Here is an 18,530-nt window from a genome sequence, read left to right as displayed (position 1 = left end):
TTCAGTTTATTCTCTCGTATTTATTAATTTATTTGGGAAGGGAGGAAAAAGATAGTTAGGGTTATATAATTAATTTATTTGATATAAATTATTTGGGGGGGGGGGGGGAAAGGAATATCACAGACACTATACCCTATTCACAACACTTGAATCAAACTTCTATAATATTTTCCTCCCATTACAGCCATTTTGACTTCAACTTTTTCATGAATACATTTTCACTTAGGTGTGGCCCCTCAAAAATTAGGTCAACTTTATGGAAGAGAAGGCTATGAATGACAAAGATTGTACCATACGATGTAAAAAATAATTTAAATACGATAACAGTATAATACTTAAAGTAAAAATTAGTCTTTATTTTTTTAGAACTTTAAAATTTATTAAATTAATTAATAGAAAAACAATAAATTTATTAAGTTGACATCATATTTTTATTTTCTAATGATTATATAAACTATTTTATAATTTTACAAAAAAAAAAAGTAAAATATATTTTTTAAAATGTTAAAAATATAAAAAATATTCTAATTATTAAAAAATGTAAATTTTATAAAAATTAATAAAAATGTAAAAGAATTTTGGAAATGATAGAAAAACAAAACAATATGATAAAATATAATATAACATAAATCAAATTAAAAAAATAAAGATTCAAGAATTAAAAAAGACAACATTTAAATACTCAAGTAACATTTTTTTAAAATTCAATAATCAAAATATAATATAGCGTAAAAATAATTGGACATGTAGATTTTTTGATATAAAATAATTTAGATATAATTAGAATTTGATATCTGACAATTAATTTATGTCACCCTTAAACATACATGTTCTTTTCCTACCCTAAAATTTTAAGGGTAAATTACATGTTTACTACTTTATCTATCACTTTATGCTGTTATGGTCTCTAAATTACTTTTTATTTTAAAATCATACCTAAAATTTAGCTTTATTTTCATTTTAGTTACATATCGTTAAACAATAAGCAGAACTACTGAAGTGATATTTTTATAAGTTTTTTCAACAATGATATAATATTATTTTATGGTGACACGTTAATATCATCATGAATTTTACACATATATGTGAGATGTTAATGAGGAGAGAGCAAGTATCATCCTTAAAAATTTAAACCGGGGACTAAAAAAATAATATTTGTGACGTTTTATTAAAGAAAAATAGTTCAGTGACTTAAATATAAAATAAGTAATAATTTAATGACTAATGTTGTAGTTTACTCTTAATATTATATCCTTTTACACGTACATCTTTCTCATTCCTTTGGTCAACGGTCAGAATTCGCTGGCTTGGCCTCCATATTCATCTCTCTACACGTACAATTATATATAGGCCTTTCTCTCTAACTTCACCAAGTTGTGAAGAGTTTCTTCAATTCAACTTTCTCAGGTTTTCGATCCTCCGACAAAATCATTATTTGCACGATGAGTCCTCCCAGAAAAGAAATGATGCTGAACGGAGTTCGTCCGTCTCCATTGAGCATAAACAAAGAGTCTCATTTGATTCAAAAGTCATCTTCATCGGCTGATCAGCAAAAGCAGCAGCAGCAGCGGCGGAAAGGTGTGGTCATAACTTACACGCACACGCCCAAGATCATCCACACGCAAGCTCGGGATTTCATGGCCTTGGTTCAAAGGCTTACAGGGTTGTCCAGATCGGATCGCGAAGCTAATGAAGATACTGCGGCGGTGCTGCCGTCACGACCTAAGAAGAACGACGAGATTAACATCAGACAGGAAGACAACGAATCCTGTTCTGCAATTACAGATGAAAGTGTCGGAGATGTTCCTACGACGGCGAGTGTCGGTGGAATGAAACCCTTTTTCGCTGATATGCCTCTCTTCACGCCGAGTTCGACGGATTTCTTCTGCTCACCGAGGAATGTTCGTAAGTTTGGTGATACGGGGACTTTGAACTCACCAACTTTGCTGGAATTCATGAAAGGGCTCCCAGATTACTGAAAAAAACAAAGGTTTTTTCTTTGAACTTGTTTTGCAGGCAATGATCTCACATTCTCTCTTGTTTAATTGATGTTCATAGTTTCTGGTTTATTCTTTGTAATTTTTTCTGATTGAATCTTACTTGGATCGATCCCGACAAATCAAACCTGTAGTCTAAAACATGCATGCTGCCTCTCAATTTGTTAAAGTATTATTACTGTCAAACATGGTGGTTAGTTATTAATATTCAAAACCTGTGTGCTTGCCTTTACCATTATGGTTTTGTAATACGTGAAACCATCAAGAAAAACAGAAGCTTCAGCACAGTATCACACTCAATAAAAAATCATTTCCAACAAAATTAGATATTTAATGAAAGAATTTAATTAATTTTATAATTTACATTAATACATGTAATTAAAAAAATTAACAAAATCATTCATGTCATGGTGATGGAGAGTTGTTAAATTTGATGAAGGACGTTCGTAGACGACCATGTTATCTAATGAATTTATTGTGAGCTTTGAAACGAAATCAACAATCATATTAGATATAAAATTTTACGTCTATTTGCAACGTCAACTAAGCTCGTGAAAGATGCAAGAGAGATTGAGGCATCAAAATAAGATACGCCCAACTTGCCACAGAGAGAAACGAAAGGATTTAGAATACTCATTGTTCCATTGAACTTGCATCGTGAAAGAAGTAATGCATGCCATGATTATCCGAACGAGATGCGATACAAGTTTAACATTTTTAAGGGTATCTTAAATGAAATTCCAACACAATCTGTTAAAAGCTTTTTCAATATCGACTTTAATGGCATCCATTCATTCTTGTACTTAGATTGTTGCATTATATGAATCATTTCCCCATTAATGATGATGGTTTTTGTGATTGAAGCCGAAAAGAAATAAGTTTGGTGAACACTTGCATGCAGAATTGAGCATAAACTAATTGGCCTAATTGTGAATTAAAATTAGAGCCGTCCTATTCAAAAAAATATTACATGTTCATTAAGGAAAACAGAACCAACTACTAGACAAACAAAATGATCGACCATCAACGACCTCAAATGTAAAGAGCTTCTTAACATATTTAATTCTCAAATTTAAGGATATTTGGCTCAAACGCAGAATTATTATTTGATATATTGATAATAAAATAATTTATTTTTTCATAATAAGTCCATTCTTTGCACATTAAATATTAATTAATATATATATAATTAAATTATTTAAAATCATTTGAAGAGAAAAAACAAATAAAACTTTAATTTAAACGACGAAATTAAACTTTTTTTCTTACATTATAAGGACGATGAAAATAATCAAAGTCTTGTCGTGTGCTAGTAAATATCAATAGACAACGAAAAAGAAAATTAAATAAAAGAAATTAGAGAACATGTACAAACGAACCATGGAAGCAGCGTGAGTTTGAAATTTGTAAAAAGTAATTTTACATGTGAACTAGATTCGAGCATTCGGAGCAAATCTAATTATTTAATTTTTACATTTAATCAAAGTCTTATCACTTCTAAATAAATAAATGAACGTGTTAACTCGGTCAACCGACTCTTCGGTCAGACTCAGCATCCTACCGAGATATCATCCTCATATTCCGTTAAGTTCCTTAACGACGATATCACCGTCCTCATATCACCCACCGTCAACTTCCCCGTGACGTCACCTCTGGTGTAAACCTTCTCGACCCCGTCATCCACATCGACCGCTGCGATTTTCTCATGTGATTGTTTAGGCCTCCATTCTGCTACAATAGCAGGTACTCGACGACAAAGGCGCGTGTCCCACGCTCCGACAGCGACTCGTCGAGACGATAAGGCAACGCCAGCAAAAATGACAACCGCGGGCGATGAGAACGGCGCGGAAATCGCCTGAAAGCCGCGCTCTCCGCTGAGAATGGAAGCGATATTCGTTCCTTTGTTAACGTCGTCGCTTTCATCGACGTCGAAACCGAGCTCTAAAACTAGGTTTTCCCATAGCTTCACCACACTTTTCCCGCCGGTGAAATAACTGTCTTCCCACTCGTCGCAGACAAAATGACCGGAGCCGGAATCCCGAACCCGAAAATATTCTTCAACTCGTCGCCGGTTGTGGGAAGTGGACGGCTCATCGTATTCTGATTCGTCGTCCGATGAAGAATCAATGTCACTGTCACTGTCAAAGTCGAAATCTGTGTCGTAAAGAAGAGTTTCTGATGGCAAAGAATGGTGTGGGCTGATGATCAAAATCTTGAGTTTATTGATAATGGTAAACAAGGAAGCTATTAGGGCAAGAATCAAAGTTCCCCACTTAAGAAAACTATGGGTTTCATAGATTTTCTGAATCCCAGAAAGCACATAAAGAGAGCTTAAGGCATCTTCAAAATCACTTATTTTGTTGATAATCGGAATTTCCATGGATTGTTTACAAATGTTACCAAGAGTTTTGGAGATTATAATAAAACAAGATGATGAAGGAAATGGAATTATATATAACAATCAATTGGAATGGATATGATGAGTAAGCAATGCATGGTCCTTCCCTGAAACTTACTGTAAATCTCAAAATATTCGTTTAATATTATTTAATAATCGTACACGTTATTACAACTTTGACAATGTTTTTGTTTAACTTCAAGACTGATGAGAAGATTATTTAAAATATATATTTTTTAATAAAAAGATTTGATTGTAATATAAAATGAGTAGGGGATTGAGGGAAACAAATTATTATATTGATGGAATTGTGTAGGGTGAGTTGTGTGATGGTAAGCCTATCCTTTCGAATTCTCTACTGTTTCATACTTGATAGGCTACTGTGATTCATGAGCTCTACCTGGAATTATCATGTGATAAATGCTTTACATATTTTATACATTATGGAAAAATTATTTATTTGTAAATTATTATGTAACTTTTTGCATAGTTTACAAGATAGTATATATTCAAAATAAAAAAAATTTAATAATTGATAACGCTGCTTTACAGACACAATTACTCGATTTTATGATCTTTAAAAAAAATAATATTTTCTTTAATCATTAAGATTGTTTAAGGGCTTCAGTTGTGTGAATATTGATTTACACACGAATGATATGTTCTATGTTTAAGATTTAGAATTTACATATATAGATTTTAAGATTCAAATTTTAATGTTTGGATTTAGTGTTTAAAATTTTAAGATTAACGTTTTAGATTTAAAGGTTAATTTACATAAACTTGTCTATTATAAATTTATGTATCAAATAATAATTTATATATTATTATAACAAATATGTTTCTATTTGAATCTTGAGATTCAACCTTTTAAAATAAATTGTAGAAGTCAAACGCCAGTTCAAAATTATTTACGGTATTTTATTTTATAATTTTGATACCGTATTTAAGGCTCGTAGACTTCCCAAATACATGGTAAAAGTAGGCATATCTGATCTAGTGCAAACTCTAACTGGTTTGAACATCTTTATCACTTCTCTAGTCAATTTTGAATGGCACCCCATCAAATGCGTTTAATTCAAACATGAAGTTGGGAAGTTTAAGAGCCAACTTCGATATCAAATGATAGATGAAGCGCTCCAAAAATGTATTTCAAGTGATTTATATCATAAAATTTATTATTATCATTTTTTTAAAGGAGATTTTGTGTGATTCATATAATTGATACATACAAAACAAAACATCGATAAAGACCTCGTTAAAAAACCTCCTTAAACTTAGGAGGAGGAAAAAAGTGTATCGAATCGATTTCATTCATACATTAACGAATCTTTCACAAAACAACTCACACATAAAACTAACACATAAAACTGACCTAAATAAATAATTAATTTCAACCACGATATAACCTAAATTTTATTTTATTTTTAACATAAAATAATATAATTAGACTTAACAATTCTATTAACAAGAGTTGTGATTAGTATACAAGTATAGTTTGGGATGGAATTAAAATGTTCAAAAAATCTAGGGATGAATTTAGAATGGTCATAGTTTGGAACGAAGTTTAAATGTTCAAAAGTTTTGAGGAATGACAATCATAATTCAAGGATGAAATTAGAATGTTTAAAAGTTTAGGAACTTATTTAAAATATGGATCATAATTCGAGGACATGTGATGCAATTAACTCAATATATAATTTAGCTATATATTGGAGAACTTAAAATAATAATAAAAGAAATAAATAAAAATTATCTAAACTATGACCTCGAGTGAATGAAATAAACTAGATTCTTTCTATAATATGACTGCAAATATCTAACCTTAAATAATCGACTAATCAATCAAATATTAATAAGTATAAAAAATTCCAAATTATATTGAAATAACGTACTTGTATAAAGAAAACTAAAAACGATATTTGGCAGTGAACAAACTGTATTAAATCTGTCAATATCTTTTGTATAACGATATCACCTTTCGTAAGTCATTGCATTCTTAATGTGTGAAAACCTATTTTGCAGCCTTACCGTAGGGATCTTTGAGCGTAACCGTACGATTGAATATGAGTTTTCTTGCAGTTGAGTCCTTGTCCACGGTAAAATACCCTGAAATTACAAACCAAAATAAGTAGTTGCACAAATGGACCATAAACTTCATAACAATAATAATAAAACTTTTAACATCTATAACTCGCTATAATGTAAGTGCCAAAAATAAATAAGAACCAAGAACATGAATCATATTCGTGTCACCATGCCATGCTGAGAACGAGACTGCTGTGCATACAACAATATAATATCAATGTCTTGGTTAAACCTACCTAGCCTTTCGAACTGAAATGTGTCCCCTATGGCAGCATTCCAAAGTGATGGTACTGCATATGCAGCAGGTACCACCACTTTGGAATTCGGGTTGAGATCAGCAAGCCAATCATCAAGTTCAGCTGGATTCTGATTAAATAAATGGAAGTCATTAGCATTCATATTACAATGTGGCAGAATACTTGAAAAGAATCCAAATAGCTAATAAATAACTGCCAACCTCGGAATTAAAGAGTTTGTCAAACAATCGAACTTCAACCTTCAATGGTTCAGAACCTGGGGAGGGTTCAGCAACCCAGTGGAGAACCCCCTGTGCAAATATTTTGAAAATCGTTTAGGAATAATACCTAGCAGAATATATATATATATATATTGTACAACCCTTTAAAAATATGAGTTGAACATATAGGTGTAATTAGAAAAGTCCAGAATTATTTGACAAAATAGTTAAAACAAATAAGAACCTTTGGCTTGCTTTTCTTGGAAGGATCATATTCAGCTCGAATCTCCAGCACAGTCTCTTTATCATCAGCCAATATTACGTCTGTACACTTAATGGAAAATGCATATCTGCAAAATGGAATCATGCTAGACATTAACTAAAATTTTCTACACAAAGTTGCAATGCATATCAATCTAAGTGGAATTGGAATGGAGGGGGATTATGTTCATATGGATACCGTAGCAGTGCTGACTTGCCAGGAGCCAACCCATAGTAATCTTTAGAATCTTTCATCCGGAAATCTGAGCGCTCAATATATACAACATTCGAAAAGGGCACCTAAAGTCAAGAGAACAAGTAGTTATGATCACTGACTAGAATAACAAAAGCATTTGAAGCAAATTGCAATTTGGAGTTAACATCTGCTTCTGTAATTGAAGCGAGATTCATGAACAGACAATACTCAATAGCAGTCCAACATGATTCTGAAGGGGATAAAGGAATATGCAAATCATTCAAATTTAAAACAATCTAAAAAGCCACCCCTCTGTATCCCCTACCTTGTAAAAGGCAGATGTGTCATCCGTTTGAGCATCAGGCCATTTCTTTGCATCAAGATCCAAAACAGACCCAGATTCAAGGTTGGTTATTACTACCTGAGAAAAAAAAGAAGATGAGGTGGATGGCGGACACTATGGTTTTAAAGGAAGACCCAGACTAGAAGATGACCTTTAAAGGATGCAGCACAGCCAATACACGAGGAGCTGTCTTGTTTAATTCTTCTCTTATGTGATACTCAAGGCGATCCATACGAATCATACTACAATCACTGTGGCACAAGATGTTAAAACATTAGCAAAAGGCTAGACAAATATGAAAAGCCAGGTTTGTTTCTAATGCATGAAAACATAGTGCACTAGACCATCGCTACACATATAACAAGTGAATAAGACGAGAATGTGCACATTCAACCTTCTAGTGATTCCAATTCCTCGAACAAAAGAATTTATTGCAGTTGAAGTCACACCCCTACGCCGTAAACCAGCTAATGTCATTAGACGGGGATCATCCCAACCATCAACATATTTGTTTGTCACAATGTAGTTTAACTAAATCACATCATAGTGGAAGCATGTTAGACATTAACTTAATGAACTCCGTAAAACAAACATAAACTTTTGATAAAAAATCATATTATTTTGTTTCACCTTCCGTTTAGACATCACGGTGTTTGTAACATTCAGTCGTGAGTATTCCCACACATAAGGCTGGTAAAGGTCGAGTACATGTAACAGCCAATAGTATGAAGCACGCCTTGTCTCAAATTCAAGTGTACATAGCTACACAAAAGAAAACCCAAAGTATAAATATTTTTAAGAATGAAGCATTTAAAAAATCAACTGAACACTTCATAAGGAACCCTGTTAGGCAAATTACCAATGTCCTTGAATGTTGCAAAATTAATTAGGATAGTTAAAGAAGAAAACATACTGAATGTGTGATATTCTCAAGAGAATCCACGATGCAGTGAGCATAATCATAGCTCGGATAAATGCACCATTTGTCACCAGCATGAGGATGAGGAGTAAACTGGAGAGAGTGTGCAAGATAAAGGATATCAATGATAATAGCAGATGGAAACAGACTCATAAGTAATTAAACGTCAACAAGATAAACACTTACCTTGATGCGATAAGCAATAAGATCATACATATTAAAGTTATCACTCTGCATATCCTGCTTCATCCTGAGTGTTGCTTTACCCTCTTCTATCAGACCTCTCTTCATGTCATCAAAGAGTTTTAATGACTCGGTAATTGGTCTATCTCTCCAAGGGCTGTTCATCTTCTTTTCCCTATACTCCTTTATCTCCTCAGGGGTCTAACAACAAGAGAATAAATACTGGTTTGGTTGATTTAAGTGTCAAACTAAAAATAAGAAAGTGGTGTGTGCATTTAGCGCTCCATGTTATGGATAATATCATGTATTAGTACCTGGTGATCAACATATGCATGACCCCTTCGTATCAGCTCCACAGCCAACTCATACAAATCTTGGAAATAGTCACTAGTGTAAGATATCTACAGAAAAGAATCCAATGCAAACAGATATCAGCCAAGAATTTTTACTGAACATTGGATTAAAATGTTGAGAAATGTTATACCTTAAATGGTTCCCAGCCCATCCACTGAACAATTTCTTCAATGTGAGTAATATATTCTTTTTTTTCAGCTTCTGGGTTTGTGTCATCGTATCTACAAAGACCAAAGATAAGATTAGAAAAGTAAGCAGCAAAGCACATCACTAATCCATTTGACTTGGCAAAGCACATTCAGAAAATAAAAAATACAAGTTTCATCAATTATTAAGAAACAAAGACAAACTATTTTCAAAAATTCTGGATGATAGCACAAAGAACAACTCTGACCTGAGATAGCAACATCCACCCCTCTCTTTTGCGAGGCCAAAGTCAACAAACATTGCCTGAGAAATAGTTATAGCATTAGAACAATCATTATACAGTGTTTGTACCCCACTGAATGAATTATCAATAGAACTTACTTTTGCATGTCCAATGTGAAGATATCCATTTGGTTCAGGAGGGAAGCGGGTAAAAACTCTTCCCCCAGTGACCTTCAAGTGTTTCTCAAGCCTTTCCCTTGAATTGCAACATCTTAGAACAGAACCATTGCTGAAAAATACTTCTGTGTGCACCTAATATCCCCAAGAAAGTTACAAACTCCAACTGATTTTCCAAAGAAGGATAACATATGACATGTAAAATCTTTGCTTCAGCTCTCACCTTATTTTCCCTTCTTTTTATTCAATTTTCCAATTCTAGTTCTATTAGAATTAGGGAGTCTATATAAATCAATACTCTTTGTGTTGGAAGATATGGAATTATTACCAGAAAATTTAAGCATTAGTCCTCTTGTGATTGTCTGATGCAATCAACCTTGGCTATGACTCCCAAGGAACCCTGGGTTTGAGGATTGGGGATTTCTACAATCCAACTTAGATGTGACTCCTAAGGAACCCCAGGTGCCAAGCTAAGGAACAATTTTCTTTTCTCTGTTCAAATTTCTTAGAATTCTTATCAGAAAATGGCCTTAACTCTAACCACTTTGCTATCCTACAACATCTTTACCCTTTATTTTTGTAATTTTCCAGTTTTGATAATCATCACTAGACCAATAAACACAGGTAGCAATCATATAAAACCATAACTACAAACAAAAAAAGTAGATGGTAGTTACAATACTACTGAAGTGAATAATGTTGTCCCTGAATCTTTGATTAATAGAAGACAAGGGAAGAATAGAAACTCTGAGTAACTAGTTTATCTATGTACCTTTATATTGTCTTCTGGAGCAGGAAAAATTGAAAATGGATTAAGTTCCTCTTCAGATGGCTGTGCAGGAGTGTCAACAACAACGGCTTTACTCTACACAATAAGAGGTGTCAAAGAAAAATTATTATCACAGAACACGACCATGTAAAATACGAAAAACAGGTAGTTATGCTCACTTCAACTTTAGCAGGCTTCTCTTTCTTTTCCTTCTTTTTTGAAGGCTTCTCATCATCTGCTGCTGTCCTCTCGCCAAGTAACTCATACATTTTTGCATCAACGAGTTGCTGTCACAGAAGAAGAGAGCAGAATCAGAGAGTTTTTATATTAATTAATAGCCCTTCAGAGGCAGTTTAGAAAATATAGGAAATCACCTTAGCTATCTTTGGATCCGCCCAAGGATGCTTCTTCCTGATGCTTCCCAACAATTCACCAACTAGATATGATAGTAAATGATGAAAAGGAGAATTAAAAAAATATACTGAGTTCAAGTAAACGAGAGAAAAGGTGCAAAAACCTCAGGCAACATATACCACAATATATAGACTAGAACAAATTAGACGGCCAATTTCAAAAAGATAAATAAAGGAGTAACCTATAAGCCACTATGATCACACTTTCCATGAGAGTGCATGTAGAAAGTCCACACATCCTTGTACATGCACATTCAATCCCAGCATGTTTCTCTAGGTGCCTATGTTATCTAGCATTTTTTATCCTCATATATATGTGCATGATTATAAGAGAAAAACAACATAGCAAGATGATGAGAGCGAGAACAAACCATTCATTCGGTAACGTCGCTCCAAAATTGCAGCCTTGTTCTCTTCAAAAATTTCATTGACAGTCTGTGTAAGTTCCTCCAGAGAAACTTCAACGCCTATTAAAACGTACAATGAAGTAAGCAAGACCGGTACTGTATGGCATTAAGGAAAATCCAATCTAAAACTAACAGATCTGATGATAGAAACAACAAAAACAAAACTAGTAAACAATATCCATTACATCTAACATTATCTCATAAGCATGAACGATTTTATGACATACCCACTCCACATGCTTCTTCAAATTCCTTCTGCTTATAATCCTCAGACGCAACATTCGAAAGAAACGAAAACGAAGCTTCTAACTGTGCTGGAGTCTTAATCTACAAAAGAATACTGTTTTAGTAATAATAATACAAATCCGCCACCTAAAACAATTGCGAAAACAGAAATTATGTTTCAAACCTTGGAAGAGACAACATATTCAAGTAACTTTGGCCGATGTTTGAGTGCATTTGCAGGGTACTTTGTGGCAACCTATGTGATACATGTATGGCAAAAGTCACCTCCAATTTTCATGTTTAAGAACATTATATAAAACACAGAAATTAACTAAAAAGGGAAAATCAACTTACCGTATATAACAAATTTCCAATTGTACGGTCACACCCGTCAGTTAAAGCAGCCTGAAAAAACAAATTGAAATGAAAAATTAATAGTATAAAATTAAAAATCCAAAAGAGAGAGAGAGAGAGAGAGAGTAAATCTAGAATCATACCTCGAGAATGACGGAAGTGAGATTGGCAGTGACCTTGTTATTAGCGATGGTGTTACGAGCAGTTCGTTCGTCTAAACCAATCTTCAAGAAGAGCTCTAAGATTTTGTCAGATTCTTCGCCTTTGACCACCATTGTCTTTCGATTATTTTGTTCCTTTTCTGATGATTTGGATTAGTTTAGAGTGTGTAGCAATGAAGGAGGCCCTGAAAGAGAAAGGAAAGGATAAATCGAGATATAAACCCTAACCAGAAAACGGAATCAGGCCAGGGACTAAGGAATGGGTGAATCTGTTGAAAAATCCGCGATACTTTTTGTTTAACAAATGCAAGTTTTATAAGATTACATTACAATAGATACCATTGAATTTTAGAGAGTGTATAATTTGTACCATTGACTTTTCATTTTATTTAATTTTAACATTAAATTTTAGTTTTAACTTTAATTATATTACTCGACTGTTATTTTAATAATGACATTGGCACTAGTTTCTGTCACTATGCTTATCTATATATTAAGATAATATTATTTTAATAAAATAAAAATTAATGATGATGTAGTTTTATTTTCTAATATCAAACTCACATTATTTAAATTTTAATCACAATACAAATTAACTTATTTTAGTGATTAAAAGGTCGCTATTGTTCTTAGAGATCAAAAATTCAAACACCTGTTACTGTAAAAGTAATTTAACGTACATTATCAAAAATAATTAAGAATATTTAAAACAAATATCATTTTATAAAAAAATTCAACGACCCAAATCTCACATCATTCCCTTAAATCACCTGTCACTACTGAGTATCCCAAATTTAAACTATTATTCTAAATTAAAGCCCCACCAAAACTTCAACATCTTCGTTCATCCCATGTATTATATAACCATCATCTTCCATTAACACTATAATCTAACATTGTCAGTGTCGATTTTTATTATCATTACTAATTAGGGATGGTAACTTAACCCGAATTCGACGGGTTTCGATCCGATCGGGTCGAATTTTTTTATAAAAAAAATCGGGTTCAGGTCAGGTTGGGTCAGATTTTTTTTTAATTCACTATTCGGGTTGGGTTTAGGGTGGAAAAAATCCGACCTGACCCGACTCAAAAAAAAATATAATTTTACCGTATATATTTAGGGATAATTACAATAATACCCCTCTATATATAATTTTTTTCAATTAAGTCATTGTTTTTATTGAATAAAAATATATATTTTTTTATTGTTTCGGGTCTAGTCGGGTTTCTAAGACATATATTCGGGTCGGGTCGGGTTTAGGGTGGAAAAAATCCGGTCCGACCCGACTCGAAAAATATATATAATCTTTCCCTATATATTTAGGGATAATTACAATAATACCCCTCTATATATAATTTTTTTTCAATTAAGTCACTGTTTTTATTGAATAAAAATATTTTTTATTATTATTTCGGGTCGGGTCGGGTTTCTAAGTCATATATTCGGGTTGGGTCGGATCGGGTGAAACCTTAATATCTTCGGGTCGGGTCACGGGTGGAGGATCATTTCTTCTCGGGTAGGGTCGGGTGACCCAAAAACCCGACCCGACCCATTGTCATCCCTATTACTAACACAACTTTCAATCCACCATCATTTACTCAATGTTACGTTCTTCAACCTCGTCGCCCACCGCACTTAAAACACACAATAAACACCAATTAAATCAGAACTTATATAAGTAATAAATAAAAAAGAAGAGAAGAGAATGAGACTATCCATTCGGCGTATACTGGATTAATAGGACTTTGTAACCTTCGATTAGCCAGTTTTAATAACGAATTGAAGCATCTTGACAATAAGAATAAAATAATTTGACTTTGAGGCAATTCAACTGTTGTAGTCAAATATTAAAAGTACAGAGGGTCAAAACTCAAAGGCTCATTTTCGCGTTTCAATAAGGTTTGAATGAAACTTAAACCATATAAAAGAGAAAGGAAGAATAAAATAGTATTTTTGGTAACTCCAATTGTAACATCCTAATTTTAACTTTCACATGAAATCATCGAAACGACTCACCCATTTTTAAAGCATTTTCTAACATTTTTTAAAAAATCATATAAAAATAAAAAACATAATATGTTACAAAAAAATAGAGCTTGTTGTTTAAAATCAAATACATAAATGTAATATAACAACTTGACTATATATCAAACCATAATCTTTGTATGTCTATTGAGTCGTCACCATTGTACTATGATATTTCAACTAAGACTCATATGATGATATTATTGTCTCTTCGTGGTCCACAAAACTTGTAACCTATAGATGTAAATAATTTGGAGATTGAGTCGTCACAATTGTACTATGATATTACTCATATGATGATATTATTGTCTCTTCGTGATCCACAAAACTTGTAACCTACAGATGTAAATAATTTGGAGATTAAGCTAACAAACTCAATGAGTACACATCTGCTCTACTATATTTCACGAGATTCATAAATATATGCATACAAATTAGATATAAAAATAAAAGCGTCGAATATAATATAAATATTCCTTAACTAGTCGTCAATACCTAAAGTATTTTCTCTAGTTTATGGAACATCATTTGTGATATCATTCTCATTTTTATGAATATCGTATTTATTATCATTTATTTGTACTCAAAAGTGCTATCAGTCATCTATTGACTCAATGACTCTATGTTTTATACTCATAATCATTTTACTAATAATAAGCTCTATGTTGTTACTTAGTATTAGATAATAGGCATCTATAATATCTGATCTTATCTAATCTTGGGTACTGCAATCAACAATAATACATAGTATCACATAACATTAAGTGTCATACATAAAATAAGTCTATATACACACGTCAATATCAAGGATGAGGTTTGATGTCACATAGTTGAAATCATACATCCATATACACATGTAAGCATCATAATATAATTCATAATTATTATTTAATATATTACCAATATTAGTGAATAACAATAATTTTACAAGCGATGGTCAATTTGTGTCAAATATTTTTTAAAGTATATTTAAAAGAAAATTTCTATGATAGAAAAACTATGTAAATTAAAATTTACACAAACATATCTATAATGTCATGTGTTGCACTTACGGTTTATGTTTTATGATTTAATATTTGGAATTTAGAGTTTTAGATTTTAGGATTTAAAATTTAAGTAGATAAATTGTCTAAAACAAACTGTACATATATTGCATATAATTAATAACTTATAAAATTATTTTTCATTGTATCAAATAATAATCGTAAATATAAATAACACTTGACGCAATTAAAACATGCTTATGAAAAAAATTCACTACCAATATATTAAGTAATGGTCTATTATAAAAAAAATATTGCATAAATTGTCATTCAAGTTTAGAAATTCACATGAATTAAGCGATTTTAATAATTAAAAAAGTAATTGTTATCTCTTGAGGTATTGAGTTCGAGTACGACGTCTATAGGGGTGTATGAGCGTTCATTATCAAATGGTTGATAATCACCGAACATATACTACATTTTAATCATTCAAAATTAATAAAAATAAAAACTATATAAAATAAAAGTAAATGTTCGAACTCAAATATTTGAAAAGAAAAAACAATTATTTTTATTATTGAGGTGTTCTACAAATTAATCTTGAATAAAATATTTGTTGAATTACTTTTTATTAATAATATATTAAATAATAATTATTTAAAAAATTAAAAGATAAATAAATAAAACTCTTATTACAATTTTAACTTTATATTTATGAAAAAAAATTCCAATAACCGTACGCACCGATAACACTATATATTACGTAATTACGTTAGACAAGATAGCATTGAGGAAAGAATTTGAATAGTAATATTTAAATTATAAGTTCAAAAATTGTATTTATTTAAATTGAATTGGTTTTTATTTATATAATATAAAATAAATATTTTAGATTTCAATTAGTGAACCCAATTAAAACAATATAAGATAATTAATAATTATTTTAATTTACTTGAATTTAAAAAAAAACTAAACTCTATCAAATAATATTAAAAAATAAAAATAATTTTTTATAAAATGAAATTAAAAATAAAAATACAAAATTAATACGAAAAAATAACAACTAAATTTGAATTAATAAAGCAGTAGAAATGCATAAAATGAACCGATTCTACACGAAGAGATTAAAAAACGAGGGTTTTATTTTATCAAACGGTAGTTACGCCGACCATAAACTCAAAACGACGTATCACCAGGGAGATCCTCTAATCTTAACACCATGGTGTACTTTAGCATGTAGCACTCCATCGAAGAATGAAATTACTAAAACACCCCCAGAAATCTCAATACCCGAACGTTAAAACCGCGATTGGCATCAGTATTTAGCAAAGAAGGAATTCTCAACGGGAAATCAAAATATATCACAACTCTCGAAGTGTTCTCCGTCGGTTCTTCAACGATTGAATTGGCACTGTGATTTTTGATGCGATCAATGGTGTTTTCTGATGAGAGGGAGATGGCGATGGGATCCCAGAGATTGAATCCTCTTCACAATTTCACGATGCCATGTTTGAAGTGGGGGAATCAGAGGTATCTGAGGTGCATGAAACTCGGCGATGCTTCCAACGCCGCCGTTGATGATCGTCATCTACGCAGTCGCTTCCATGTGGCTCAGCAACGCCGATCTCTCCCGTCGTCGAAATTCGAGGGCTTGATGGTTGGTGGGAAGAAGCGGCAAGAACCGGAGTCGTATCCGAGCAACGATTATGGGAGGGAGCGGCGGTTGAGGGTGTCGAAGGGAGAGGCGGCGGAGGGGATCGAGGCAGTCAGGGAGAAGATTATGAAGGATCTTAAAACGGCGGCGGATAAGATCAAAGATGAGATTTTTAGAGACAAAGCTTCCGGCGGTGATGAGGTGAAGGCCGATGAGAATGAATTCGAAGACCCTAAACTCAAACGGAAAGAGAAAGAAAAAGAGAGGGAAGAATTACCAGCGGTGGAGGTGGAGGCGAGGCCGTGGAATCTAAGGAAGAGGCGCGCGGCGTGCAAGGCTCCGATTGACGGAGGAACGAACAACAACTACAATTCCCCGACGAGGAATGAGGTGATCAACTCACTCAGAGTAAGAAACAGAGGACAGCCGGTGGTGTCGGTGGCGAATGAAGAGATGAAAAGGGCACGGCCAGAATTCTCGGTGTCGCTGTCGAAGCAAGAGATCGAGGAGGATTTCATGGTTATGGTTGGGCGTCGCCCTCGGAAGAGGCCAAAGAAACGCGCACGTTATGCTCAAAAGGAATTGGATGTAGGTTTTGATCTTTCTTCTTCACTCTTTCCGGTAAAGATTTTCCGATCGTTTTTTTGCCGCCTTCAATTATAACTGACCTTTTCTTATGGTCGTAGTCATTGTTTCCCGGCTTACAGCTGACGGAGGCGACGGCGGATTCGTACAAGATTCCGGGGCTCATTGAAAACGGCAATGTAAGTTCAAATATCCCCTTAATGCCACAACTTCAAAAAAAAAAAAAATTCCCCCCTCTGTTTTCAACAATTTCTCAGCAACCAAACAAAAGGTTTTCAATTTCTCTAAAAATTTAAGATCTTTAGAATCTAAAAGTGTGAGCTTGACTTGTTGATTAATGGTGCTTGTGCAGAGATGAAAATCCATGGATTGTTTGCGTTAGCTGATTTATGGTAATTTCCTGACGATAAGTAGTGTTAAAGAGTATCTTGTGCAAATCGGGAATATTTCCTATAAACGTTGAAATTCCCTGCAACTTTCTGGTGTAGTTTCAGTTTTTGGCGATGCTCTTCATTAATTTCTTCCTTTGTTTAAAGCTAAATAATGTTGTATAAAGAAATTATTTGACCTTCTTTGATGTTACAATGGAAGCTCTCGTCCATGCTTTGCTCTGCTTTTCATTTCATACTCTTCCATTTTAGTTTTCATTATCTTATCACCTTCGTCCACCTTTCTCTTTCTCTTTTTACTTGTCCAGCAACCGGGACAAGATTTCGCTGAAATAAATCATCAATAAAAATTATAAAATCATATTTAAAATATATGAAAATTCAAAATTTTCAGTAAAAATTTATTACACTTAAATCCATTAATGTATGTAACTATATACTTTCTGTCTTTCGGTTATCATACCACAATGTCCTTCAACCATTGATTTTCGTAGATGAATATGAATGTGTCATAAACAGATAATATTTTCCTACCGATAATAAATCGACCCATATGAAAAAGAAGGTATTAATAGGGGCATTTTTAATGTTTGAAATTTAAAGTCAAATTTCATAATTAATTGTAGAAAAGATTTATTTTCATTGAATAATTGTTGTGGTGGTTAACTTCATCATACTATAATTATCTGTTTTCTTCACTCTCAAATCATCGTGCTACAATAACCTTTTTTCTATATTTAAAAAACATGTTTTATGATAAATCTTTTATTATTTCACTTCTAAATAAATGTTTTATATTTAAATATATCAAACCTTTGGTTA

General features: G+C 32.7%; 4 protein-coding genes across 5 annotated transcripts; 2 read left to right on the top strand and 2 right to left on the bottom strand.

Moving 5' to 3' along the window:
• Window positions 1-1,420: 1,420 nt before the first annotated feature.
• Window positions 1,421-2,020, top strand: LOC120219355 (VQ motif-containing protein 8, chloroplastic-like). The gene has a single exon (XM_039216173.1). The coding sequence runs from the start codon at window positions 1,443-1,445 to the stop codon at window positions 1,977-1,979; it is 537 nt and encodes a 178-aa protein (XP_039072104.1). The 5' UTR covers window positions 1,421-1,442; the 3' UTR covers window positions 1,980-2,020.
• A 1,526-nt stretch (window positions 2,021-3,546) lies between these two features.
• Window positions 3,547-4,377, bottom strand: LOC120219220. Its single transcript, XM_039216066.1, has one exon. It carries the CDS (start codon window positions 4,375-4,377, stop codon window positions 3,547-3,549), a length of 831 nt encoding a protein of 276 aa, XP_039071997.1.
• Window positions 4,378-6,274: 1,897 nt separating this feature from the next.
• Window positions 6,275-12,346, bottom strand: LOC120219354 (glutamine--tRNA ligase, cytoplasmic-like). Of its 2 annotated transcripts, XM_039216171.1 has the most exons (23): window positions 12,054-12,345; window positions 11,911-11,961; window positions 11,741-11,812; window positions 11,559-11,658; window positions 11,296-11,391; window positions 10,886-10,947; window positions 10,691-10,798; window positions 10,515-10,607; window positions 9,725-9,877; window positions 9,591-9,646; window positions 9,327-9,417; window positions 9,157-9,243; window positions 8,846-9,043; window positions 8,654-8,752; window positions 8,371-8,502; window positions 8,135-8,271; window positions 7,892-7,991; window positions 7,723-7,818; window positions 7,401-7,501; window positions 7,185-7,290; window positions 6,941-7,030; window positions 6,720-6,849; window positions 6,275-6,504 (listed from the first exon to the last, which is right to left on the bottom strand). In XM_039216171.1, the coding sequence occupies exons 1-23, from the start codon at window positions 12,183-12,185 to the stop codon at window positions 6,410-6,412; spliced, it is 2,385 nt and encodes a 794-aa protein (XP_039072102.1). In that variant the 5' UTR covers window positions 12,186-12,345; the 3' UTR covers window positions 6,275-6,409. The 2 variants fall into 2 exon arrangements, with proteins under 2 accessions (XP_039072102.1, XP_039072101.1); XM_039216170.1 differs by having other exon boundaries at window positions 9,591-9,877; window positions 12,054-12,346.
• A 3,959-nt stretch (window positions 12,347-16,305) lies between these two features.
• LOC120219353 lies at window positions 16,306-17,858 on the top strand. Its single transcript, XM_039216169.1, has 3 exons — window positions 16,306-17,322; window positions 17,421-17,498; window positions 17,672-17,858. Exons 1-3 carry the CDS (start codon window positions 16,504-16,506, stop codon window positions 17,675-17,677), a joined length of 903 nt encoding a protein of 300 aa, XP_039072100.1. The 5' UTR covers window positions 16,306-16,503; the 3' UTR covers window positions 17,678-17,858.
• The last annotated feature ends 672 nt before the right edge of the window (window positions 17,859-18,530 follow it).

The sequence above is a fragment of the Hibiscus syriacus genome, unplaced genomic scaffold (assembly GCF_006381635.1).
Source record: "Hibiscus syriacus cultivar Baekdansim isolate YM2019G1 unplaced genomic scaffold, ASM638163v2 tig00110206_pilon, whole genome shotgun sequence".
Lineage (NCBI taxonomy): Eukaryota > Viridiplantae > Streptophyta > Magnoliopsida > Malvales > Malvaceae > Hibiscus > Hibiscus syriacus.
Note: the sequence above shows the minus strand (reverse complement) of the source record. Positions and strands in the feature narration are given on the sequence as shown.

Excerpts from the sequence above, each read along its gene's own strand:
- LOC120219354 (XM_039216170.1), bottom strand. The coding sequence starts at position 12,185 with ATGGTGGTCAAAGGCGAAGAATCTGACAAAATCTTAGAGCTCTTCTTG. Across the intron at positions 10,799-10,885 it reads CGGATCCAAAGATAGCTAAG|CAACTCGTTGATGCAAAAAT; the intron begins GTGATTTCCTAT and ends CTTCTGTGACAG. Across the intron at positions 8,753-8,845 it reads TTATTGCTTATCGCATCAAG|TTTACTCCTCATCCTCATGC; the intron begins GTAAGTGTTTAT and ends CACTCTCTCCAG.
- LOC120219355 (XM_039216173.1), top strand. The coding sequence starts at position 1,443 with ATGAGTCCTCCCAGAAAAGAAATGATGCTGAACGGAGTTCGTCCGTCT.
- LOC120219353 (XM_039216169.1), top strand. The coding sequence starts at position 16,504 with ATGCGATCAATGGTGTTTTCTGATGAGAGGGAGATGGCGATGGGATCC. Across the intron at positions 17,323-17,420 it reads ATGCTCAAAAGGAATTGGAT|TCATTGTTTCCCGGCTTACA; the intron begins GTAGGTTTTGAT and ends TTATGGTCGTAG.
- LOC120219220 (XM_039216066.1), bottom strand. The coding sequence starts at position 4,377 with ATGGAAATTCCGATTATCAACAAAATAAGTGATTTTGAAGATGCCTTA.